At 39.8% G+C, this 27,270-nt stretch overlaps 1 protein-coding gene across 1 annotated transcript; it reads right to left on the bottom strand.

The window, feature by feature from the left end:
- Positions 1–787: 787 nt before the first annotated feature.
- LOC113023042 (DNA-binding protein RFX7) lies at positions 788–26,090 on the bottom strand. The gene is made up of 9 exons (XM_026169103.2): positions 25,731–26,090; positions 20,492–20,525; positions 16,036–16,121; positions 15,734–15,856; positions 13,996–14,112; positions 8,971–9,055; positions 8,640–8,853; positions 5,336–5,616; positions 788–4,499 (listed from the first exon to the last, which is right to left on the bottom strand). Exons 1-9 carry the CDS (start codon positions 25,859–25,861, stop codon positions 1,338–1,340), a joined length of 4,233 nt encoding a protein of 1,410 aa, XP_026024888.2. The 5' UTR covers positions 25,862–26,090; the 3' UTR covers positions 788–1,337.
- Between the last annotated feature and the right edge of the window lie 1,180 nt (positions 26,091–27,270).

The following is a 27,270-nucleotide window of genomic DNA, read 5'->3' as shown; positions in this document are numbered from 1 at the left end:
AATGATACATTTCATTTTGTTGTGTTTGGGGTGATTTATCTCCTACAGTACATAACCTAATTTAGGCCAAGCTTGACTCTTGACCTGTTTGGTTTTGTCTCCACTTTGGTGTCATCTGTGGTTTGTTCAGATGCTGCTTGGCAAACCTAAAGCAAACCTTGCTGCCATGTTTGTTTCAGAGGGAAGAGATATTCTCTTGGGATTCCTTCGTGCCATATTTGTCTTGTAATTCTATTTTCATGAAATTTAACCTTTAACATACTAGCTCAAGCCTGTAGAGCTGAGGCATTTCTACAGTCGGGCCTTGTTGGGACGTTAACATTTGGAAAGATTGTGTCATTGTGTTAGCTCACACCTGAACGCACCAGACCACCAAACTACCAAAACTGCTGCTTTTTTAAAGGTGCTCACCTATGATAACAAGGGTGAACTTAGTTATTCACATGACTGTATACAAGACCTATTTTAAATGCAACTTAAAAGAGGACTAATAATATTTGTATTATTATTTAATCTACATGAAGGGGTTTGAAGAGAGGTTAACGTCGCTCTTCACACTCATCAGCTGATTAACAGAGACTCAAAGTCTATTTAAAATAAACTTTAGAAACTTTAGACAGTATAGACTTATATTGCTGAATTTTACAGTTCAAAGTTTTACCGAATACCATTTATATATTTCACCAAAATGAGTCAGTAAAGGCCAGTGCTGTGTTTGGGAAGAGATACATATATTTATATTGGTATATTTATATATTAAGATTATGAGTACATTATATGGATTTACATGGATGAATTTGATTCTGTGTATTTGTGAATACATAATAATTTAATGTATGTGTGTACACGTCACATATCTTAATGTTAAATTCAAAACCTTTTAAGCGCTTTTTTTCTTTAAGTAAAGCTACACAACAAACACATATTGTTAGTTTAGGATTAAATATCATTAGTTTTTTTGCACCTAATTTAGCCTGCAGTTCATACACGGTGACAGAAATAAGTAGCGTTGCATAAGGTTTATTCACACTGATCCACGGCTCTGTTATTGATCTGACTGTTCAATAAAATTAGCTGTTTGAAAACTAGCTTTTTTCTGTGTGTGTTTTCTTGTTGACAATTCTCTTGATCAAACAAAGTGAGGCAATATTCTCTCATTAAAGGGAAATGACCAGCATTTTCAGTGAGTGTTGCAGCATTAGCTCAGTTTTTAGCCTGGCACTTAATCTGGACAGACCTCATTGTATCCAGTGTTGCATTATAAATGCCTGAAAATAAATAAAACAAACATCAACCGCAGATTAACATGTTCAACATTACTATAAAAAGCTCTGCTCTCAGCCCATCAGCCCAACAGTTGGGTGATCTTTGCTCTCCAACCAGTCGAGACCACCTGAATGAGCCGCTTCGCTGGTGATTTGCTGAAACAGCGAATCGTCCACCAGCTCCTCTGGGGCGGCGTGCTGATACTGGCCTTGCTGCTGGCTGGGGTCGAACAGCAGGTTTGTGTCCAATGCGTTAAGGTCACTGATGCTACTGGGAAGCTCCGATGTCATTCTGATTTCACCGGGGAAATCGGCCCCGCCTGCTGTTAGCTCTGACACCTGTTCCATGAGCTGATTGCCAGCAGCGAGGAGGTCTTGAGAGGTGCTGAAGTCTAACTGCTGGTGTTGCTGCTGCTGTGAGTTCAAAGCTGACATGATGGACTGCTGCTGATGCTGCTCTCCACCGGCTGCTTGTATTTGGCCTTGACCTGCCGAGAGAATCATTTGTTCACCGATAGAGTTTTCCATGAGGTAATTGGGCCTCTGCAGGTTGCAGGTACTGCTGGAGTCGGAGGTCATCAGGCTGTCAGTGCAGGAGAGGCTGGAGTTGGATTCGAGGATCTGGGTCAGGTTCATACGAGCGGTGTAGGTGGGAAGTAAATTATTGATTCCCACACCCCGCACACTATTCTCGTGATCTCCGTCTAGCTTGCTCAGGAGGACGCTGGCGATGCTTTTGATGCTGCACTGCTGGCCCGGTGTGGGCGGGGCCTCGCTTTGCATCATGATGTTGAGCGGCACAGAGCGGCTCCTCTGGGCCATGCTGTTCACGCCGAGGTTTGTCTGCCTGTTTGCGAAGATGTTCAACACCTCAGCCGTCACAGGAGAATTAAAGGGAGACACTACCGATCGGGAGGCATTGGAAAGGTTGGCTCCTGCTCCTGTGCCGCTGAAGTTCCTCTGATGTACAGCGGGACTCACGCTGCGACACCTAAAATTTGCAGCAGATGTGTTGGCAGTTTTATTATCCAGAGGGGCAGGCACTGCAAAACCCTCCTGTTTGGCCATGCTCGCTACCTGCTGCTGCACGGGCGAGATGGGAGTCAAGCGGCCGAAATGGCTGTCGTGGTGCCGCGCGTGAGGAACGGCGAAGGCGTGAGGTTTTTGAAAATGGTCGTCTATCAGGCTGTGATAGCCGGGCAGGATTTCCATTCCGCTGTTGGATCTGCTGGTGGTCCCGCCGCTGCTATTGTAACTGTTATTCATCCACTCCAGCCTGGTCTTGTCTGGATGGGTGGCCATCGGTCTCTGCATCGGTTTCACGGGGCTGCTGGAGATGGTGCTGCCGTCATGGAAACCAGTGATGCTGGAGTTAATGGGTGTGAACGCGAACGGGTTTCTGCACTCTACTGGACTGGGAGGAACATTGCTGCTGCAGTTGGAGTGTGGCGTCCCAACCGGGGTGTGGCGACTGCTTCCGAGCGAGCTGTCCACCGGGGTCGTGGAGGCGATGTGGGAGCAGGGGCTTTCTCCTGTCAGTCCCTGGGCTCCTCCCATCATTTCCGACATGGGTGTAGGTGTCGGCGTTTGAATTGTTTGGATTGGGTTACTGTTGTTGTTCGCAGCATGATAGAAAGCCATGTTCTTATTAGCGGACGTCATGTTGTTTGGCATCGCAACCTGCTGGCCCTGCAGCGTGACAGAATCTCCAAACTGCTGCAGGTTATTAAGTTTCATCTGCTCCTCCATCTGCACCAACTCCTCCACTATGCTGTCCTGAGTCACATCATCATCAAAGCAAAAGTAATCTGTCATGTCTGTCTGCATGGGCAGTTGACCGGATGATGAAGCGTGATTCAAAAACTCTAAGGTTTCAGTAGCAGGACTGGACTGAGAGCAGGGCTGCTGCCGGACTCCTTCCAGGCTTGAGTTTGAAGCCACACCTGAATGCTTTGGAAAACTGGGATTATCGGGCACAGCATGTGCGTCAACTGCTGCGTGCCCCTGATGTTGCTGTATTAATGCGTGACTGACTGAAGTGCCAGTTTCCATAACGGCAGAAATGTTTTTCCTCTGCAATGAACTATGTGTTTTGGCAACAGAGTAAAAGCCACTCGCTCTGAAAGAAGGAGAAGTGCCAAGTGCGTGGACTTGAGTGGTCATTTTCACTTCTACTTCCCTGGTGGCTGGTGCACTTTCAGGTCTAGCTGGAGCGCCTGGCCTGGATACATTACCCGTCATGTTTCTGATACCATACCCTGGACCAGCAGCACCCTCTACTGGCTGCTGGGGTATAAAAACCCTTTTGATTGGTGAAAGGTCTGGACTGAGCCCTGAACGTTTTCTGAGGCTCTTAGTGGACAAGAAGCCTTGCTTTGTTTGGTTGTTTTCCCCACATGAAGATGTTCTGCTGGTGTTCAGTAGAGACACGGTGCTGGTATTCTGAGTGGAGGGATTTAAGTGCAAAGTGCTTGTATTTTTAGCGCTATTATTGCCACTGTCGCCTGTGGCCACAGTATTAGTGCTTGAGGAGGACTCTCTGCTGCATTTATTGCTGGACGTTTCCTCGAGACCCAAGAAGCCTCTAGTTTGCGGTATGGGCACACTGGCGGCCCTCTGTACAGCCCCTTTGACTCTATTGGTCATTGCCACTTGTGGCAAAACTTGACTGCCCAAATTTTGCATTTGGCTGCTTTCATGTATAGCTTCAACTTCCATTTCAACATCGATGCTTGGAGTGTTAGAAGTCTGCCCTTGCCTGGCCACCGGGGCCAAAATGGGGACCGTTGAGGAACTCCTCGCGCTCTGACTGGAGCTGGCGTCTTCTGTAGCTTTAAAGTTGATGTCTGCAGATGCCGGCCGCAGCACGTTTGTGAAGGATGTGGCAGTTTCACTGCTGTTGGGTGCGAGCGATATGGCTGCCATTTTGACCAGACTGACTGGGCTGACATGACATGGCGTTACAACAGTCTTAATGGGGCTGTTAGCGATGATCATGGTGGAGGGCGAGCGCAAAGCGATGGCAGTGGTGGCTGAAGGTTTAGGGAGGATTTGAGCGTAGCGCTGCCGAGCTGCGCGCTCCCCCGCTGGATTGGACAGAATATTTTGGGGGTGTTTGGGGCTCTGCTTCACTCCCTGAACTGGCTGGGTCACCATCTGGATGTTAATGGGCAGTACTTTGCTCTCCACTGTTCCCACTGGACTCGGGGACATCAGCGGCCTACTCCTCTGAACCTGCAGGGGGAAAAAAGAGGAATCATGAAATCAAAGTTTAGATCCTGTCTTTGACAGAGAGAGATAGAGGGGGCTTTATGGTACCATTTTTTTTAATGATTCCTTTTCGGACTCCCTGCACGTCTGTATGAATATATCCTTCGTCTCTTTTTACTTCAGGCTTTATTTCAACGGATATTTTTACTGTGTTTTTACCTCGCATGTTTGTTGTCTTCTCCCCTGTCATTGCCTGACGAGTTCACCTTGTGCCTTATTACTTTTCTCCTTGGTGTTACTGTTTTTGATAGTTTTGACACCTTTTTGATTTTAACTATGGTTATTTTGTTTTACATTGCCACTTCAGTCCACTTAAGAAACAGCTGGAATTACAGCTATCCATGCAGTTATGTTGTAGATATTTTGTTTATTGGTAAAAACAACTATTTAATCCCAAGTGTTTGATTTTATATTGCATTAAATATATAAAGCAGCCTTGGTGACATTAAAAGGGATACAAAAATGTGTTGGAATATCTACTGATGAATTCTGTGGACTATCATTTCTGGCTTATCTCTTCTTCAGACTACACAAAATAATAAGATCAGAAATGTGATGTGACCTCAGATAAATGAAAGTTTGACTATTATATTGATGAAAAGAAAATTCAGTGATCTATAAGAATGTAAATCAACAGTAACTGCAGCAACGTGTTGTAGCTAATTAATAGATTAGAAAAGGGTATATTTTTTATCTAATGTGGGTTCATTATGTTCTAAACATTCATGACGTGCAGTTAATCTTTCCTTCAGTGGGGAAAGAAATGACACATGATGGTGTGATCCAGCTCTCTCTCTCACCGTGATCGGGCTTGGCACGGCAGCAACCACGATGCCTATAGTTGGTTGAGGCGACGGAGGGGTGGGACTACCACAAGACACACCGTCGTCTGCCTTCCTAATCTGTCCCTCTCCGGGTAGAGGAGATGTCAGCTTTTGTTCCTGTTGCTTTCTCTGGATCTTCCTCTGGAGCTGCTGCTTTGCGTCAACAGACGGAGAGGACAGCATGGTCACATGAGGCTGGAAGGAGTGAGCGTCTGCAGCCGGGGCGAAGGCTGAGACGGTCTGTGAACCTTTCACCTCTGAAGAAAATCAAAAGAAATTTGTATTCAGTATACATCAAATGCTCCTACAAAAAGAATATATAACACTATGCAGGGGAACTTAGTACTGTACATCTTCAGTTATTGCAAAAACAATTACATTTGAGGTAGCAGAGTGTTTTGCAGCATGTTCCCTGATATATTCAGATGTAATTCTACTGGTTTCAAAAGGGAATTCCTTATTATTAAAACCTGGCAGCCACCAGCGCTACCCCAGCCTCCTAGTGGATGTACCAATGGTATAATTTTGAAAATCCAAGGTGATTTTCAGGAAAGTTGACCCCTGACCTTGACTTTGAGTTCAAGATCACTGAGATTCAAACTCATCTGAGACTTTTAGTAGATGCACCTATTTCTCTTACTCCTTAGTATTTGTGGGTTTCTGTATTGTGTATCAGGTTGTTAGTCACTCTGTGTTGAGCATTTGGATTCACAGCTTTTAGTTGTTGTATTTTGTATTTAAGTTTCTGTCAGTGCAAGTGAAATGTTCATATTTTCTTGTTTCCGTTTTTTTCTTATTTTCAAGAAATATAACATCCAATTTCACTGCTGTGCAGATTACACTCAGCTCTACTACAGCTCTCCAAATCCACAGCTACTCTCCCACCCATATCTATTTCTGATTGTTTAAGTGAAATCAAGGTCTGGTTTGCTCACAACTTTCTTAAACTTAATGGCACTAAAACTGAATTTATTTTAATAGGCACCAAATCAAAACTTTAAACCAGATGTCTTTCATTATCCATTGATAACTCTGTTGTCACACCTTCCCCTCAGGTTAAGAGTCTTGATGTCATACTCGACAGCACTCTTTCCTTCACAACACATAAATAATATCACTCGGTCTTCCTGTTTTCATCTTTCAATAACCGCCTTTGTCCTTCACTCACTCCGAACTATTCAAAACTCTATTCAAAATTGCATCATGATTTTTACCTTGTTTAGCTTTTATACTTTCATGCTTGTTTTTTCCATGTTTACCTTGTGTTTTTATTTATTTACTTATTTTTTGTAATATTGTAAGGTGACCTTGAGGGTCTTTAAAGGCACCTATAAATAAAATGCATTATTATTATTATTATTATTATTATTATTATTCCATTCATCCATTCGCTTCCGCTTATCCTTTTCAGGGCGCTGGAGCCTATCCCAGCTGTCATAGGGCGAGAGGCGGGGTACACCCTGGACAGGCTGCCAGTCTGTCGCAGGGCCAACACACAGGGACAGACAACCATTCGCACTCACATTCACTCCTGCATTCTATTATTATTATTATCATCATCATTATTTTCATTATTATCCATCTGACTAACTCTGTTTCTAGTCTTTTGTTCTTTAGTTTCGTATTCTGGTTTTCTTTTGGGTTTAGGTTATTATAAATCGGATTCCTCGTATTTTTACTTTAATTTGGTCTTTGTAGTGTGTTCTTGCATCTTGTTAAGGCTTTGTCTTTGTTTTGTGATTCCCCTTTTAGTAGCTTCCTGTTTCATTTGTGCTTTCCCATCACTTTTACTTCCTTTGTCTTAATTAGCTTCAGCTATGTCTTGTTACCCTGGCGTTTCCCAGCCCCCTGATTACTTCACGTGTCTATTTAAAACCTGAAAAGGTTGCCTTAATTCTTTGTTGAGTCATACTTGCTTATGTGTTTACTGTATTTCTGTTTGGATTTATTCACTTATTTAACTTTTCCGTATGTGTACTTTGTGTTTTGCCTTAATAAAAGGTTGTTTTACGTTTCTCAGGTTTGACTTAGCAGTGTGCATTTGGGTCCCTTTCCTGTGCAACCCTGATATCATCACACAAAAAAGTCAATAGCTCATTAAAATGAAAAACAAGGACTAACAAAAGAAAAGTCCCCCTTGAGCTCCCACCTGACATCCACATTGCTCTGCATCTAGGAAGGGTTGCCAAGAAACTTATTCTTAAAACCTGGCAGTCTGCCTCTCCACCTGCCTTTGTACATGGGATTAAATCACAGAATCAAAGAACTGTGCAATCTCAGGGTAAATTAACAGGAGATGATGGGCCTTTATTTCAACCATCGCACATTACAGCAAGAGAACAGCAGTAGAGATTCCTGCTGTTCTCTTGGCTCAGTTATGCTTATATCCCACATGTTTCCTTTGCATCCTCACTGTACATTTCAGTGTCTGGGAGCTTCTTGTTGGTTCTTTGTTAAACAATTATTTTTACTTAAATCTCAACACTGAACCTTCCAGTTTATGAGGTATACAAATATATTGTGTAGTGGTTTAATAAGCCTAACAAGTGAAAAGCTGATCTACCAAAATAAAAATGCAGAACTACCTGCTGAAGTGAGCCCTAGTGAATAAAGGAGCAGCCGAAGGTAGCTGTTCAGTTTATGTTAAAATGATGTGACAATTCAGAGACATTATTATTTTGTTCTTTTTCTTTGCATTGATTCAATCACAAAGTGCTCTTCATCAAAATTACATGTTTAAGTAATATATTATATATTGAACAGCTTAGATCTTTGCACACTTCTGTGGAAAATGCATATTGTGCTACGCTCCATTTGAAGTGGGAAGCCTGAAATCCCGAGACACCTCTGAATCTGTCTTCTTGAGCTTGTCACTGGTATGCAAGCTTCAGGGCAAAAATGATCGCCCATGAGTTTTATATACTGCTTCTGGTTTATAAAGAAAACCTATTTTAAGTAGTTTTACTGTAAATTGAGTATTTAACAAACACAAACATGTTTTTTTCTGAAATGATCACACAGTTGAACAAAAAGTTCTCTAATTTATTTTAAAGTAAAACTGAAGATTATAATCGCTGTAAAGATTTATTGCAAGGTTCGCAAGTTAGACTGCTTGATGTTCCAGAGCATAAGAGTCCAAGAACAACATTAATCTGGTGTAGAGACAGAACTTCAATAGACGGATAAAGCCATAGGTGCGTTAACAGCGAGCTGCCACCAGAAGTCACTCTTGACCTTTATGTTCTGCACTCTGGGAACATCAAGTTGTCAAGTGTCCTACCTGCTGCTGTGCCGGTCATTATGGTGAGAGCTGCCAAAGACTTGTTGCTGATGTAATGGCTGTCGATTAGGAAGCGAGCCAGGTCCTCCACAGCATCAAACTGGCGTTTGAGCACCTTTTGAGCCCACTCACACACAAGATCACAGGCTGCAAACCGCACCTCTTCCTTAATACTGCTCAGCTGGCCCGGGGAGTCGAGCACATCACACTGGGGCTGCAAACAATTGACATTTAGTTTCATATATAGACACATATATATGGAAAAAAAGCCATATTCCAAAGACATAATATTAATATCAATATGAAAATAAGTGTAAATAAATGTGCTTACTCCATCTCCTGTTTTATGGAGGTCCAGAGTTGGTAAAGACGGCATCTGAACAAATGGTCTCTTCCTTAGGCCACTATAGCAGTATGTGAGTCAGTGTTAAGATAAAAAATCTCAAAGGATCTCCGAAGAATACATATGACAACTATACAGAGGAAACCCTGAATAAAACACAGCCTGTGTAGTATTAGCAGCTCAATACGCCATGTCATAACAGAAAACTGGCAGCGCCAATTCTCATTCGTAAACTGCATCCAAATTTCCATATTTATCTTTTGTGTTACCTGAGCCTTACATTAGTATTACTGAGTTATCTTATTGGAGTTACTTTTTATCTGTTCTTGTTAAGTCTTGTTGTTATTGTTTTCCTTTTCATTTTGTTCCAAAGTCCCGTACTACAAAGCAGGATTTTGGCTTCTCCAGCCAAATCCAAGGTGGATCTTTTTAATGGGACATATCACTATAGTAACATTTGGCGCAGCCCTAACCGGCAGTTAATGAGGTTATATACCCGATTAGAGATCAAAGGGTGTGGAATCACCACGACTGCAGTGTTACAAACGCATTATAAGATCATCTGGACCTCTGTGTACGGGGAGTAGGAGGGCCGGAAGTTTTTGTTTTATTAAAAATATAGAACCTTAGCCGCTTCTTTACTCCCAATTTTTTTCCCTGTCAGCTGCAAAATAAGTCACTCCACTTTTTTATTGTTCTATAAGAGTTAATACATGATCCTAAAACAGGTACATGATTATAATTTTTCAGATTCTCGTGTATCTTAATGATAGAGCTGTGATAATGATAAGCCTTTTACTTTCTACAGTCAGCATTTCTGCCAACTGTCCTTCCAGCCTTTAAACAGGTTCAATGTTATTAATATGGCAGCTTCCCCCCCCCCACTTTGATTTGATTCTGTATCATGTTCTTAACCTTTTCATATCCCTGTGTAGGATTGGTCACTTTGTTCCCAGTTCACTTCATATTTGTTATTGGTTCAATGCTGCCAGTGACACACTTTTGTCTTTACAAGTCCTTACATAGAGCTTTTCTACTCTTACTGAGCACTCTATATAACTTGCCTCGTTCACACAAGCACTGTCTTTGGAGATGCAAACTACCAGCCTTCTGCTTAGTATATGACCCGCTCTACCTCCTTCCAATCTACCTTTATCAAGGTAGACTGACAAAGCCTGGGTTGATCACCACCTTTGCCCGACCACTCGTCCTGATTTTCGATGTTGGGTAAAGCGAATCCAGATAACGGATACTTTGGGTATGTTGATTTGGCTTTGCAGTACAGGGACCTGGTGTTTTGGTTGGGCCACAGCTTTTCTGTATCCTGTCTGTGTGTTCAGTTATTTCCTGTTTTACTTTGTTAATTAATCCCAATTACTTTCAGCCTTTTCTTGTCACCTTCCTGTTTTCACTTCCCCTAATTACCCTCTGAGTGTCTTTCCTTTGTTCTTTGTTGCTTTGCAAGTTCTCTTGTTTCTTGATCCCTATGTTTTCTGGATTTTCTCCTTGGATTATGCTTCTTTTGGAAATAAAGAGCTTACTTTTTGTTTGAATCCTCTGCCTGCAGCAACCTGCATTTGGCTCTGCTACTCTAAACGATGATAATATATGATGAGTAGACCAGTGCAAAACAGCAGAAAAAAGTATTTATAGTATTCACTGGCTGGGACAGAGTGTGTACACACTTCAAAGATGTTTTTTTGTTAAAGATTCAGTTCTGATGAAGCTTGATTTATACTTTTAAGTAACACTCTTTGATGACTTTGTCTCATGCTACACTCAGGCTTTGTTTAATTGTAGATGAAAGCTTTGCCGACTGTTACTAGAACAAATAACTAGAATTATTGGTATGCCATCGTACACCTCCAACAGTCAGCGAAGTTACACGTTACATTCATGTTTGTCCAGTCAGGTAATAATTGTAGTCAAGAAATTAAATACTGTATGTGGGAACCAAGCATCAGTGTCACCAATTCAAACAAAGATGAACAATACAGGGTGGGCCATTTATACACCGTAATAAAATGGGAATGGTTGGTGATATTAAAGTCCTGTTTGTGGCACATTAGTATATGTGAGGGGGCAAACTCCTCAAGATGGGTGGTGACCATGGTGGCCATTTAGAAGTCGGCCATCTTGGATACCGCCTTTGTTTTTTTCAATAGGAAGAGGGCCATGTGACACATCAAACTTATTGGTAATGTCACAAGAAAAACAATGGTGTGCTTGGTTTCAACGTAACTTTATTCTTTCATGAGTTATTTACAAGTTTCTCTTTGTTTACAGCCATTGACATGTCGAAGAGGTTAACACGTGAGGAGCGGATCGAAAGTGTGTTGATATCTGGTGAACGCAGTAACCGGGTCATTGCAGCAGATTTCAATGCAAGACACCCTACGAGACCACCCATCTCCCATGCTACAGTTAGCAAACTGCTTGCTAAGTTTCATGAAACTGGTTCAGTGTTGGATTTGCCAAAATGTGGACACAAGAAAACTGTCACTAATGAAGAAACATCAGTGGCTGTCCTAGCTTCATTCAGCAAGAGCCCACAGCGTAGCACTCGCCGCATGTCACTGGAGAGTGGCATTAGTCGAACATCCCTTCAGCAGATATTAGCTACTCACAAATGGCACCCTTACAAACTCCAGCTACTGCAGCATCTCAACGAGGATAACCCAGATCGGCGCACAGAATTTGCAGAATGGCCAAAACAAAAATTTGAACAGGACCCTCAGTTCACGCAGAAGATTTTGTTCAGTGATGAGGCAAACTTTTATGTGAATGGTGAAGTTAACAAACAAAACCACTGCTATTGGTCTGACACTAACCCACATTGGATGGATCCCTCCAAGACTGTTGGAACAACAAAAGTGATGGTTTGGTGTGGTATATGGGCTACAACGATAGTGGGTCCATTCTTCATCAATGGAAACCTCAAGGCCACTGGATATTTGAAATTGCTACATGATGATGAGTTTCCCTCTTTATGCACTGAAGCATTCCTAGATGAACAGTTTCCTGGAAAGTGGATTGGTCGTTGTGGGCCAGTTGAATGGCCCCAAAGGTCTCCCGATCTGACCCCCTTAGACTTTTATCTTTGGGGTCATCTGAAGGCAATTGTCTATGGTGTGAAGAAGGAGTTTGCCCCCTCACATATACTAATGTGCCACAAACAGGACTTTAATATCACCAACCATTCCCATTTTATTATGGTGTATCCATATAAATGGCCCACCCTGTAGTTGCAATCTCCCATTCTGTACCTGACTCACAATGCATTTATTTTTTTTAGACATCTGTGTGTAAAAATGTTGTAATAAAAGGAGCCAAGTCTACAAATTATGGTCAAAAATGTACTTAACAAAGGTCACAGTGACCTTTAATCCCCAAATCGTAACCAGTTTATAGTCTGAGGTCAAGTGAAAGTTTGAGCCACATTTAAACAAATCCACTCATGGCGTATTAACAGTGATGGTGCTTACAAGAATAAGGCAGACAACCAGATAACCTTAAAATTTAAAGCCTCTTGCATGGCTGTCGCTGGAGTGGAGGCATAAAAATAAATAAATAAATAACAGGATGGGCTTTGTAGTGAAAAGTGACACTGACAGCTGGTTCTGTGAATAGCAGCAGCAAATACTTTGCTTCTGAAGCTCACAAAGTCCAACAAATCCAAGTAATTATTATTATTTTTTTAAATTTGTCAGGTTTCATAAACATTTCAGTTGAAAAAAAAAATAGAATTTCTGGAAATTATTCAACAGTTCAGGCTTTATGGGGTTAAGACTCATTTATATCGTAAAGCTTTTTAAAAAACTTTAGTATAGATTTAACTTCATCTTATTCTTTTAACTTCTAAATTTTTATGATAATTCCATTGGAATCATATTGAATATTATTCTTGTTCTCAGTCTTTTTTGACCTATTTTAATATGTTTTATTACTTTTTCCCAGACAGTTTGTCTAATATTAAATTAAAAATTTCATGCCATTAATCAATACCCTTAATTTAAACAATTCTTTACAAGATGTATGAAAAAATGCCCACCACCCTTTTTAGAGTTTAATTTAAAACTAACTACAACAAAATTAAGCATAAATTAAACGCAAGTATGTTATAGTCCTGGATTTTGAACTAGTTTTTTTTCAGTTTATACACTTTAAAATATTTTATATCATTACATATCCAATATTTGGTTCTTAGTTTGTTAATTATTTACATTTTATCTTAGATTTTTAGCATTTAGTGCTTACTTGAATTTGGTGCTGGTATCAGTTTGTTAGTTTTCTTTTTGCCTCACTTAAGTGTCTTTCCCCCATGTCAAGTTTAAGATTGTCAATTTCCTCGTCTACTTACAATTCTCACTTCCTGTTTTGGTAGTTGACTTTTGATAGTTAGTGGTCTTTTGTGTATTGTATTTAGTTTTACTTCATTGTACATTACCTTGATTGTTTTCAGCTGTGTTTAGCTTCCCTCCTGCTCCCACTTCTGTTACCTCCTGCTTATTTAAAGTCTCAGTCACACCTTTTGTTTTGTTTTTTTATGTTTGGACTTTGAGTCTGCATTTGGATCCTGTCTTTCAACACATTATGACAAATTTCTAATTTAAAACAATTTCACATTTTTCAAACATTGGCACAGAATTAGTTTTTGTAGATTATGTAGATAAGGACTGACGTGAGGAGCTGAGTTCTAAGCAGACCATTTTACCTGAAAGTTAATAAGACTATAACGCAGGTAAAGGTCATGACAATAAACCAAGATGTTCCATTAGACGTCATGAGCTAAACAGAAAAAATATAAAAAATAAAATCACAATGTTACGTGAAGGTCAAGATCACAGTGACTCCCCTGAGGGTCTCTGCATTATTATGCTTCTGCTTCGAAGGCAGAGGGGGGCTTTATTTCATTTCACGTCTATATTTAGCGAGCTTATGAACTGCAGCAGCAGATGGTCTGTGACCAGAGACAGAGGCCAGACTGCTACACTCCTTTCCAGTAAAGGATATTTTGATTTTCCCCTCATGCCGAGCCGACGCGCCTTCATGTTCGGGAATACATTTTTCATCATCTTCCCAAAGTCTGCAGCACTTAGTGGGTGGTAGTTAAGATTGTCACAGAAGCTCCTGAAACACAGAAACAGAATTAATACAATTAATTTTATTTAATTAGGAACACAGTGCAGGTCAGCATCATAGCCAGGCTGTCATTGTCTCTGGGTGCAGATGTGAACACACTAACCAGGGTGGGGACCTAAACAACTGTACCGAGACCCTATGGAGGGGGTGGTCTCGATGTGGTTCCAAAATGAACTCCAGAGCACTTTGTTTATGGTGTGAACGTGACCGACCTTGACCTGAGCCAACCAACAAGCAGACTTTCAAGTCTGAGCTAAAAACTTTCTGTAGCCATGTATGCTTTTGTGCGATAGACACAATAGATGTTCAAAGTTCTGTACGAGTTAGCAACTAGCGACGAAATGATTGTCTGTTTGTCTTCTTTGTGAGCTCCCTGCTGGTTTTTGAATTCTGTTGCCTCCTTTGTTTCTGGACTGTTAGACTTTTCTGGACTTCTGAAATTAATAAAATGTTCACCTTTTGTTTACTTGTAGCTGTGAATCTTGCAGGATTAATTTAAGAGATTTTAATTTTTTTTTTTTAGCAAAGAGGAGGTTTCGCAGTTACACAGATGTTGAAATATCAGGACTAAATGCTTCCCAAGGAAGTGTCTGACTATGTTCCTGATGGTGAAAGGCATGTGCCATTTTTCAGGTATAGCAAAGGATTTAAAACACTTATTAAACACAACTTATTTCATGACATAAAGCTGCCTTTCTTTTCTTGACAAGTATAGTAGTAATATACCGTATGTAGTATATAGGTAACTGAGCTAGCAACGTCTTCAAAACCCTGAAAGCAGCAAGCTTGTCTGAATCTCTCTCATGTTTAAGGTCTGTTAGCCGTGGTTTACTTCAGAACAATGTGATGAGTAGAAGTGGAAAATTACAAAAAAAAATCATAACCTAAGATGCCAAAAGAAACCCATACATATATTTTCAGGATCATAAACGACACAACTTTTGATTATCTTTGCTAGACCGATGTGCCTGTTGTAAAAGCAGACAGATTCATGGTAGTCAGAATTTTTTTAATGAAAAATAAAACATGTCAATGGCACATATGACCCCACTCAATCACTTAAAGTTTAACATCTTGCTGTTCGATAAGCAGGTACAGATGACCTTTATTTCATATCATTTATTCTGAGTAGAAACATCTGCATCTGCTAAAACAGCTAGCCAATAAAGACCTGAGCAGTGGTGGAGCACCAAAGTTACACAGTGACTGTGTCCTATGTGCTTGTTTGACTGTGAAAAACATGAAGCACGTTAGGTCTGTTTAAAGCCTTTTGACCTGTCTGCACTGAAGGCGCCAATATTTCTGGAGGACGCTGTATTTTTGTTCTAGCTGAGTTAAAAAGACAGTTGTATAACAGCGTCAGAACATTTCAATGGCTGTCTCACACTTTCCATTCTAATATTACCGACACATGCGGCTCTGTGATTCTCATGCCTGCAGCATCTATTTATACTGATGCTTCTGCCTGCAGTAAACTGGAGGAGAAAGAGGCTCAAACATTGGAAGCAGCTATCTATGCAAAAGGTGAACGTCAACAATGACTTTATTTCTCCAAGAAAACTGGGTTTATGCAGTGAAACTAAACTCCGCCTTTCTGTTTTACACCTACTTGTATTCGTCGTAGACTTCCTGCTTGGGGAGCGAGGTCTCGGGGTACTCCTCTAAATGATTTCGGATCCAGGTGAATGCGTGCATCTGCTGCGTGCGACTCGATGACAGGGCGCTCTGGTCACTGCACAAAGATGTGGGTCAGTGATGTTTGTGAAGACAAACAATGCAGTGCTTACTGTCACCTCAGGCCTGATAAATGACACCAACGCTAATCGAGGCATTTTTGTTTCAATAAGCTTGTAAGCATTATCCCTTTGTCCAGTTTTCTATAAAAACATTTAGAAACAAGTATATCCTCACCTTTTATCGACACTGCTGCTCGGACCAGAAGGCAACTTGAGGTAGAGGTAGAGTTTTTCGATGTCTGAGAACTTCTCGACATCTTGCTGTAGAAACAAAAAGTCAAAGATGGTTAAACAAGCAGGTCGGTCACACCTGCAGCACATGCATTAATGAAAGCAGGACTAGGATAGTTCATAAGGGACATTATTTACAAGTTCAACATTTCATCTGTTATTTTTCATTACTAACTACTCTGTCATTATTTTAATTTTAAAATATCTAATAACGTAGTTCTTATTTTGCCGGACTCATCAATAAAACATAAAATCATTACAACATAAGAAAAAGAAAAATGTGAAATATTGTTTGAGATGGTGAGACTAGAAAATATTTATTTGTTCAAAATATCATCATAATATTATTTTATGTTTATTTTGAACAAATATTTATTTGAACGAATAAATATTTGTATTATTATTAAAACAATAGTATGTCTAATTATTAGTCCATTAGCCTTTGCGTGTCACCCCTCTCCTATAACCATACTTGATTTCCTCTTACTTACACTTTTATACAGATAGAAATGTCTGCATTAAGCATGAATTGAAATACGATTTAGACAACAAACAGAACAAGCAAAGCATCCTTACAACAAGAAAAATCTTCAGTCTTTCCAGTAAACACTGAAACAATGACAGAGCCATGGCTGAGCTGCCTGGCCACCCACTGCATGCATCCAGATGGCACTGATAGCGCTCTCTTTTCTGTCTGTTACATATCAGTCTGAGCCAGCAGCTGGTTTCAGGGGAACAGTTAAAGTTTCAGTCTGAAGGCAACAAAATCAACCTCTCATCTCTGCTGAAGCTCTCTAACCTCCTGAGACTGATACTTACACGCGGACATTGCATGTGGGGTTTTTTTTTCTGCACATTACACTTCAGTCACTCATACTTAGACCTGTTGCATCCCATGAATCCCAAACAAGAGCTTAGGTTAAAGGCTGAAAAGCATAATAAATACATTTTTTGAATTGTTACAGATCATTTGAGGTATTAACAGAATGCAGTGCTATTCTTTAAGCCAGGGAGCAGGTCAAAGGAGAAAAGAGGCTCTTTGACAATTCAGGACTTACAAGTTCAAGAAGACTACATAGTGGAAATAACAAACTAACCCAAGATGCAATCTTAATATAAAGATTTGTTTTGTTTATCTTAAAAAAGCACAAGCCTCAGCTGCACAGTTAACGTTTTAAAGCTGAAACATTACAGCGGGGTCTTCTGTTAAGTTAAAACATCACTCGCTAATAAAGTGTTATGTCATCTCTCAGTAATTGAATATGTTAGCTACAGCTCTATAAGCAGCATTTTAGCCTAAGCAGGACTGATTTTAGCATCACTCTCAGGACGTGCTGTAAATTTTACATCAGTAACTGAAGAACAGCAACAGCGTGCTTTCACTGGAATTGATTTTCACCAAAACCAATGCTTCAAATTAATAACTCTCTCTTCTATTCCAAGCAAACCAAGACATTTATTATAAATAAATAAATTATTTCAGCCCTCACCAATTTATCCTTAAACAGACCATAACAAAACATCAAGCAATCATGAAAAGCATCTACTTGTTCATGTTCACAGATACAAACTGATGCCTTTTTTCACAACAGTCAACAGGAAACTATGTATTACAATAGGAAGCACATTCGTGTCAGAAACACCTGCTGTGTGTCATTAAGACAAAGTGAAGCTACATCACCACGGCAACTGACAAAGCTTTCATAACCAACCCAGTAGTAGAAATCCTGTCTTCCTCCCCTCACCTCCAAGCAGTCATAGGAGACGGCTGTCCCACTCCCAGCCTGTTCTGCCAGAGGTTTTCCTGTTAAAAGGGAGTTTTTCCTTCCCACCGTCACCAAGTGCTTGCTTATATTACCGTACCAAATATAAATACATATATTCTATTTCTATTTATATAATATATATTAGATATATAGATATTTATTTATAAATTAAATTAAATTGAATAGTAATGCCTGATCCTCACCAAGTATTGAACTTGTTTCCCTCTGCATAGTAGAAGTGTGAGCTTCACCACCAACCCCTCCAACCTCCAAATGTGGATTTCCCCTCCCCCAACAAAAATAATGGGTGTTGTGGGTTTTGAACCCAGCGTTTTCAGTTTCGGACTCTCAGTTTCTGTTTGATATTTTCTGTTTAAGAGCTTAAGGATTGTGAATGTTTAACAAACTGCTGTCAGACTGCACTGAAAAATAAAAGACTGGCCATTAATCAACAAAGCAAATATTGTGGCATAAATTATATAGTGCCTGTTTTGATGTACGCTAAAGGGGCTCTAGAATAAAAATCATATTCAGACATTAATCTGACACTTTACTGATTCGCACCGTTTCATACTCCATCCACTGAGCTGATGCTGACTTGTTAAGAGTGCATTTATAGAGTCAGATCACTGTGTCAGTGTAAACAAACGATTACTAAATTGTTGCATAAAACATATATAAACATGTAGGCCTCGGGAGTAGTTGTGCAACCCTTTTATAGTATAATAGTTTACACATTCACCTAAGAAGCACGAGATCCCTAGTTTGAAAAATCTGCAAACTAAAACATGTGATGCTACCTGCTCTTGTACCCTCTTGCAAGGGTGCAAGAGCTGAAAGGGAGTAAAGTTTGGAGAATAGGGGTGGAGTAGACTGATGACATAAGTGGGGGCCTCACCTCGTAAGACCATAAAAGCAAGAACGAAGATTTTAAACTCATCCTTAAACCTCACAAGAGGCCAGTGCAGACACTTTAACAATGAGGTAATATAAGAAAACGCAAGTAGGAGTTAGAAGCCTTGCAAAAGCATTTTGGACAAACTGACACAATTAATACAACAGACAAGAAAACAGAGCATTATAATATTCTAAGCAGGACAAGATTAATCTAACTTTTGAGACAACAGTCTTGAGTTTAGCGATATTTCTTAAATAGAAAAAGCAAGAGCCGGTCCAAGACTTGATGTGAGCATCAAAGGTTAAAGACTGAAAGCTAATGAATAGATTATTGGGCTCAATTTTGGTCACAGTGGATCAGAAAGGAACCAGGTGTGTCTAATACGGGGGGAAAATACTCCCCAGAGCAATAATTAGAGACTGTCTTGTCTGTGTTAAGCTGCAAAAACATTTGCAGAATATAATTTAATGAAAATAAAAAGGGATTTCAACAAGATCCTTGTGGAACACCACATAGCAGCCACATTAGAATAGAAATTTCCCACTTAAATCAAAAGTGTTTTATCAACAAGAAATTAAGTGAACCACCCCAACACATCAAAATGAGCACTTGAGGCTAGCTACAAAGAAATGTGGAAAGATTTAAAGTTTATAGAAGAAACAGCTCTGGTTCATTTGTCTTTAACGACTTAAAAAGGTTATGTTATTGGACTGAATTATAAACTGTGTTAATCCATTATGCCTACCCTTGTCACCCTGTTGAACAGTGACGTATGGCGGATGTGAGATGCAGCAACAGTTTGAAAGATTACATTTTGTGGAGGGGGAAAAAAAACTCACCAGTTTCTTTCCTTCTAGTTTTGAATTCCTCTCCTCCTATACCCACACTGGTGTGGGAATTTTGTGTGAGTGGAGACACCTATTGTTCAGGAGAATACTGCAGCAGGTACCCATGCCCTAAACACTGGTGTACATGGAACAAAGCTGTGGTGACGTCACCGCTAGCGTGCAAAGCAACTAATGCGGTGGATGTACTGGGATTCTTAGAGGTGTGGCTGCTAGCTGTCAGCAAGGCCTCACCTCTGCTAATTTTAGACACTGAACTGTATATTCTAACTGTGCTATAAACAGAATATAAAGTCTGTCCAAGAAGTCTGTGTTCTGGTTTTTGGTAGTGAAATTATTTTCTTTGTTCGTTAATTCACATTAACTAGCAGGTGACTGCACATCCCATAGATGCAATGCAGACTATATTATAAGACAAAGAAACCATCTTTGTTATACAGTCTATGTTTCAGCCTTCCGATATACCCTTAACCTCCTGAGAACTGAGGAAAAGAGATTCTTCCGATTGAACTTTTTGATTTCCTTCCTCTTTGGAGCTAAAAGAGGCCACCCAAACGCATGAGATAGCAATGGAATGGATGTCCTCTATTTAGCACAACAAGACTTATTAGGGTAGCTCAAATAAGTCAAAATATATAGATCAAAAACATCCAAAAACGTCCATTGCACAAGCCATAAATGAATAGGCTGGTTCTCAGGAGGTTAATGCTTAACACTGCTACCAACGGATCTTCTATTTTTATTTTTAAACTATACATGGATGGTAGGAATGTTTTTTCTGCTCAACCTATTGGGAACACTAATAATCTTCTGACAATATCTGAACAGAGAGTATGAAAAATGTCCTTAAAGTTGTTATCTGCAGATCACAAATATGTCAGGAATACTCACCAGAATGTTTTCCACTTTTGATTGAACAGATTTGCTGCAAAACAGAAACATAGTACAAATTAGCATGAAGCCGGTGTAACATGAGCACTTGTGTCTGAAGTATATTTATTTATAAAGCAGAGGAATGTTTGGTATGAGACGACCCTCCCCTCAGGATCTCTCAGGTCATGTATCCCACCACCACAAACACATGTGGTCATATGTAAAAAGAAACAGGGACATGAACATTGTTTAGGACAGAAGATCTTTTTTATCAACAGTTTTCCCAAATATTTTTCTGTGTTTACAGGTTTTATTCTCATACTCCTATTCTATATTCAACAGAAAGGTTACCAGTACAATACAAAGTTCTGGCAAATTTTAGTGAAAGCCTAACTTAAATTAAAAACTTAATCAAAAATAACATATTAACACATGTAACTGCTTCCCTGTGTCCCACCATGATCATGTGTCACTTCTATTTTTTGCCTTAGCATCTCACACAGGCCTCGGAAGCATGAAATTCTCTTCCTGATTGACTTTTAATGATGTAGGTTTTAACCTGAGGTCAATCTGGAAGAAGTGTAAGATTTGATTGAGGCTCATAAACAGCCACTGCTGAGCTGCAGCTAAAAACTATCAAAGATCACTACAAAAATCCAAGAGTGACTGGAATGATGCTCAGGCTACAGCTAAAATTAACATACAATCAAACAGACTTTGATAGTGGGAAAGATCACAATTAGTCGCTCCTATTTAGGTCCACTCCTGCAGACAGAAAAACCAAACTGAGGAATAAAGTCCAGGTTTCATGTGTAATCCACAGACAGGGCAACATGCTGTCAATGACTGTGGGGCAGAAGGTAGGTCACATTTAAAGACTATTACTTGGGCTGGGCAGGTCAGAATCAGGAGACGCTCTAAGCCATGACAAGAACAGTTCACTTTAATTGACTGTTACCAGGGGGCTGAGGATTTCCCAGTGCTGAAAGACCGTCAGTAAGCCGTTTGTGAGGCAGACTTAGCAGATAAACTGAACGACACCTGACGCAACTTTCTACAAGACCTAAGCCTTGAAAATAAAGAACTGAAACAAGACAAACAAATGTTGCTGATGAACCAGCAAGATGTACACCTAACCCCAGACCAGTGATTCCTAATTAGGGCTAAAGGTACCCCAGTAGGTACTTATACAGAAGTTAGGGGGGGTTCATGGAAAAATTTGTTCAACTTATAAAAATTAAAAATCCTCAAACAAACAAGTTGGAGCAGAAGCAGTTACAGTAAACTAAACATAGTGGCTATGGTGCAGAGTGGCTCCATAGTTTGAGGTTGTGCCAGTAAGAGCATCTGTCAACTCAAACATGCAGAGCTACCTGCTGTGATAACCCCATGTGACAAGGGAGCAGTGAAAGTGGATCAATTTTAGTGGATAAGGTGCAGGAAAAAAACAAATCACAAAAGTCTTTAAAATAAATAAATAGATAAAGCAGCTAATTAAAGTAGTCCTAACCAAAGAAAAGAAAAGAATATCGAATTATCATTAACAAAAGGTTGTCAGTTGTTTAGCTTATATGCTTTTAGCAGCTACGGTAACTGCTAAAACTATCACTTTAATAAGTAATGAATACCTAAAACAGGACAAAAGAAACAGCAAAAACATAAGCGATAAATACATAAAATTGGTCACCGAGTTTAATTAAATCAAAAATTAGTGACTCTAATAGTAACTTCTAATTTAGTGGATGAATATTTAAATTAGTAAACCACTATTTATGGACAGCCAATAATTCTAGCTAATCATTTAGCTACTAGAAGTTACAGGATAAATATTTGAAATTGTCGATTAACAGAAGAAATATAACAATTGTCAAAATATTAGGGATAAATTAATGAAATCTGATTAAATGAATAGCTGTTATATAGAGTAGTAGCTACTACTAACTGAATGGACGAAGGGCTTACATAGTGGTCTAACAATTTATGGACAGATGAAACGGCTAACAATTTAGCTGCTACAGTTAGCATTTTAAAAGGCAAGATTACAGTGAACAAAAAAGAAATGAAATTAGAGATGAAAGATGAAATTTGTTGTTGGATGAAGGGTTAAATAGTATAGTTTTAGAGTAGATTAGAGATGTACCAATTGACCGACTATGGACCAAAACTGGATGATTTCCAGTGTTCTCGGCCTGGACCGGTGAGCGGCTGGTCAGCCTTCGATATGATTTATTACGAGCCCACTCATTTTTATGAATACACAACATGTGCACAATGACATGTGGCTCACAGCCACATGCTACGCTGTTACCATGGAAGTGAGTAAGGTAAAAAGTTTGCTAAAGTAAACCACAATGGGGAAACAAAAATGTTTGTAACAACAAACCCAATGACACATGTAAACATGCACATTTTAAACAAATGAAAAGCAACTAAAGCTAAAGCCATCCACAATACAAAGCCAGCCATAAGTCAGTATCCTCTGTAAGAGCCTCGGTATTAGCAAACAATCAAAGCAGTTAGGAGTGAAAAAGATAAAAGGGTCAATGTCCTGTTGTCTGGTGAAGCTATAAAATTAAGAAAGTACATGACATTTGTTTTGTTATATAAAAAGATTTGTGTCTGCTTTTATTTAGTAAGGTAAAATATGTCAGGTAAAGGTAGGTGTACAGCAACTCATTTCAGCACTTTATTTTCAGTTATTTCAGTAAGAGAAGATCCTGTAACATACTGCAGTTTAGGGGAAATTTATGTTTAATAATTTCTTTATTTAATTAGCAAGTAAACAATCCAGATTAAAATGAGTTCGATTAAGCTAACATGAACATCAAAGGTGGGGTTTTGAAAATCAGTGCTTTGATTGTCCAGACTTCCTGTGCAGACAGAGTGACGGTATGTTGCAGGTGAACTTGTTGACCCAGACTACGACTGTATCACTTCACCAAGAGCCACCCAGAAGCAGGTCACTGAGGTGAATGCCAATATTTATGCTCTACTCCTCTCAAAGGTTAAACCTGTATGGAGCTGGGCAAACGTTCAGGATCCTAACATGTTATTGATAAACTGTTAGCAGCACAGTGACGTGAAGTTTCTATTGAGGTATTTCCTGAAGAGATTTGAACTCTGAACTTCTGTGTTTCCGGTTGTTCAGCTCCTTGACATTTTCTTGCTGTCTGATATTTAAATGATAGAACTTAAGTTCATTCAGAAAAAAAGGTCAGAACAGGACCTTAAGTAGCAGACACAAAAGAACACGTGCCTTACAAGAAATCAAGTCTTTTCCTTTACTCTGTTCACATTAAGCCTCTTATCGAGCCATAACCAATTTAGAATCAACAGTTCTAAATGAGCAAGCTGGAACCCAAACAGGCACAAGGACAACATGGAAAATCCACACAGAAAGGCGCTGGTATTTTCTCAGGATTCACTAGCAGAACCTAGAGGTTAGCAGTGTTGCCTCACTGCAAGAAGGTCCTGGATTCAAATCTATTGGCTGCAGGTGTGAGTGTGACTGGTTGTCTGTGTTAGAGCTGTGACAAACTGGCTACCAGTATGACAGCTGAGAGAGGCTCCAGTCTGCCAGAGACTCTCAAACTGAGAACTGGTTAAAAATATAAATTTGATTTGCCTCTTCTTGATTTGTTATTATTTTTTCTTTATTTTTTATTATTTTGTTTTTTTGAGCTATTCAGAAGTGGACTTGCTAGTGTGTTTTGGATCGTTGTCCTGCTGCTTGACCCAAGTACCACTGATTTTTTTGGTAGAGAGCAGAATTAATGGTTCCTTCAATTACAGAAAGTCATCCAGCCAGAGCAAAGCAGTCAGACCATCACACTACCACCACCACTTGACTCCTTGTATGATGTTCTTTTTATGAAATGCTGTGTTTATGCTACTTTATGGCAGATGTAACAGGACTTGAACTTTACAATAAAGTTTAGCTTTTGTCTTGTCAGTCCACAGAATATTTTCCCAAAAGTCTTGGGGATCATGAAGATTGGTTTTTTTTTTTGGCAAATGTGAGCCTTTGTCTTTTTGTTCAGCAGTGTTTTTTTCCCTTGAACTCTTTCATGGATGCCATTTTTTCCCAGTCTCTTTCTTATTGTTGAATCATGAACTCTGACTTAACTGAGGCAAATAAGGCCTGCGGTTCTTTATATGTCATTCTGGGTTCTAATATGACCTCTTGGATGAGTCGTTGATATGCTCTTGGAGTAATTTTCGTAGGCTGACCACTCCTAAGAAAGTTTATCACTCTTCCAAGTTTTCTCCATTTGTGGATAATCACTCTAAGGTGGTTCACAAAGCCTTAAAAATGGCTTTTCAGCCCTTTCCAAACTAATAGATGTCAATAACTTTGTTTTTCGATTGTTTTCTTAAATTGTGGCATGATGTGTTGCTTTAGGCTTGCTTCACTTTTTTTAGACAGGTTCTATTGTACTGATTTCTTGATTCAGCAGGTCTCAGTGTTGCTGGTGAAATTGAAATCAGCTTCATCATTCAACTTCATCATTTTTACAGCACTGTATATTACAGAAAGAGAGAAAGATATTGGGGAAATATGACTCCTTCCTCTCTTGCATTAGGAATCAGTCTTCAAATTCCTGATTAAGTGTACACTGTTTTCTGTCCCATTTTACATATAAAACTAAAATATAAGACAGCGCTTCAGATAAATGAACACCGTAAAACAAATAAATGCAAAATAAAAATGATAATAAAGTTGCCATACACGTAAGAGTAATAAGAACTCAATAATCACTAGAATACAATGTGCTGCTCTGACAGAGACCATTATGTCAGCCATACAGAGTAATTTTACTTTTGCTATTTCTAGAGCATTTTCCTCGTGATACCTGTGTTAAATATAGCTACTTTTACTGGAATAAACACGGTGGTGGGATGTAAAAAGAAATACCTTTATTCAAGGAGTCGAGTAATTAGTTACTCAAGCATAAAACAAGTTCCTTAAGCTTTATTTGAGTTATTTAATTTTTCCATTTGCACAGTGTCTACTCTACCAGGTTTATCCGGCTGTTTTATCACAAGCACACGCTGCAGCTCGTGCATGTGTCTAACATTTAACATGCTGGACTTCTACGGTTGTTATTATTTACTTACTATTATATTTAAGCAGTGAAGATGCGACTGCGTCCAAGCATGATAAGAGCAGTTTAAAAATGTTGTGATGAGTTTCCCTTTAAGCATCAAATTGTGCGTATGCACAGCACAACAGTGTGTGAAGTAAACATCTCCTCACCAGATGGAGTTCTTGATCCTGAGCTGCAGAGCGCTGGCCTCAGCGCCCTGCAGCCCGGGGAGTAGGCCGGGCAGGCTCCCCGCCCCGCTCTCCGGCGGCGGCTGCTGCTGCTGGGGGTCCTCATCAGCCATCACTGGAGGTCACTGTGGGACGGGAGTGGACCGGTAGGGAGGCGAGGACAGGTGTAGTCGCCCGGCAGGGTTAAACATGGACCGGAGGACGTTGCGATGCTAGGGGGACAGCAGCGCGCCCTGTTGTTGTTGTGGCTGCCACCCTGCGCTCCTCCGACATCGCTCGCTTCGAGCCCGGACTGCCGGTCAGTACTGGCGCCTGTGGAGCGGAACTACGAGCCGCTGTCAAACACGGGCCAACACATGAATATAAATAAAGGCAAGAGTAAACAGGCAACCTGACAGCTGCAAAACAACTAGCTAGTCCCTCCGGTGTGCTCCGCCTGCCCCGCACGTTATGATTGCTCTACATGTGCATGGTGAGTAGTAGCTGTCTGGCAGGCGCATGCGCATTGAGAGGCTCAGCATTAAAAACAAAATGTAAGCAGAAGACATCACTGACCGTGCCAGACTGCATTTATATAAACACACTCCTGCTTTACATGTGTGCTAGTTTCATTATTATTATAGCATTATTGTCTTTATTAACAGTAGCAGTTGTAATAGGATAGTATTATTATTAAAAACAAGAATTATAACAAATCCTCTACAGATTTTATTTTGCTCTAGGAGGGGTAAATGACTTTGAACCTTGATATACAGAAAGGTAACAAAAAACATAGTTACTTTTCAGTTAAAAGACAGATAAAATACAAAGCCATATTTAATATTCCTTTTTGTTTAATATAACAGTAAAACATGGAAAACTAGAAATAAAATGGACAATAAATAAGAAAGATTAAAAAGTGAACAAAACAGCTGGCTAAAACTGACTTGAAGCTAACTCTGGTACTTCTCCTAAAGTGCCCTGGAGATAAGGTGTTGAAAGGTGTTAAAAACCTGAAGTTGTGACAACTCATTTCCTTGTTCCAGTTTTGATGTGGGGACAGCAAGGAGTGACTGTTCAGCTCATCGGAGAGACCTTTGTGTATTTGTACAAAGTATGCCAAGTCAGTGGGAGCCAAGCCACTTAAAACTTTAAAAGCAAACAATAAAATTTAAAATGGACAGACAACGAATGTGAAGAAGCACAAACAGGAGTAATATGCTCATGTTTGCTTGTCCTTGTCAGCAGACGAAGAGCAGCATTCTGGACCATTCGTAAGTGTGATATTGAGACCTGATTAATACCGACATAAAGTGCATTACAATAATCAAGGCGAGTGCTCACAAACTCATAAAACTCTTAGTCACAAAAGGTGATAAAAGGTTTAACTGTAGAGAGCTGCTGCTGCAAAAAGCTTGTCAGGTTCATTTGTCATCCCCACACTGTATCCCTGATCTAAAATAAGTCCATGTGATTTACATTTCTATGTTATTATTATAATGAATAGAGATGGCACATATAACTTTTTTATGTCCGATACTGA

This window comes from Astatotilapia calliptera, chromosome 1 (genome assembly GCF_964374335.1).
Source record: "Astatotilapia calliptera chromosome 1, fAstCal68.1, whole genome shotgun sequence".
In the NCBI taxonomy this organism is placed as follows: domain Eukaryota; kingdom Metazoa; phylum Chordata; class Actinopteri; order Cichliformes; family Cichlidae; genus Astatotilapia; species Astatotilapia calliptera.
The sequence above is the reverse complement of the archived record's forward strand: the minus strand, read 5'-3'. Positions and strand labels throughout refer to the sequence as shown.

Excerpts from the sequence above, each read along its gene's own strand:
- LOC113023042 (XM_026169103.2), bottom strand. The coding sequence starts at position 25,861 with ATGGCTGATGAGGACCCCCAGCAGCAGCAGCCGCCGCCGGAGAGCGGG. Across the intron at positions 5,617-8,639 it reads AATGACCGGCACAGCAGCAG|AGGTGAAAGGTTCACAGACC; the intron begins GTAGGACACTTG and ends GATTTTCTTCAG. Across the intron at positions 4,500-5,335 it reads CCGTGCCAAGCCCGATCACG|GTTCAGAGGAGTAGGCCGCT; the intron begins GTGAGAGAGAGA and ends TTCCCCCTGCAG.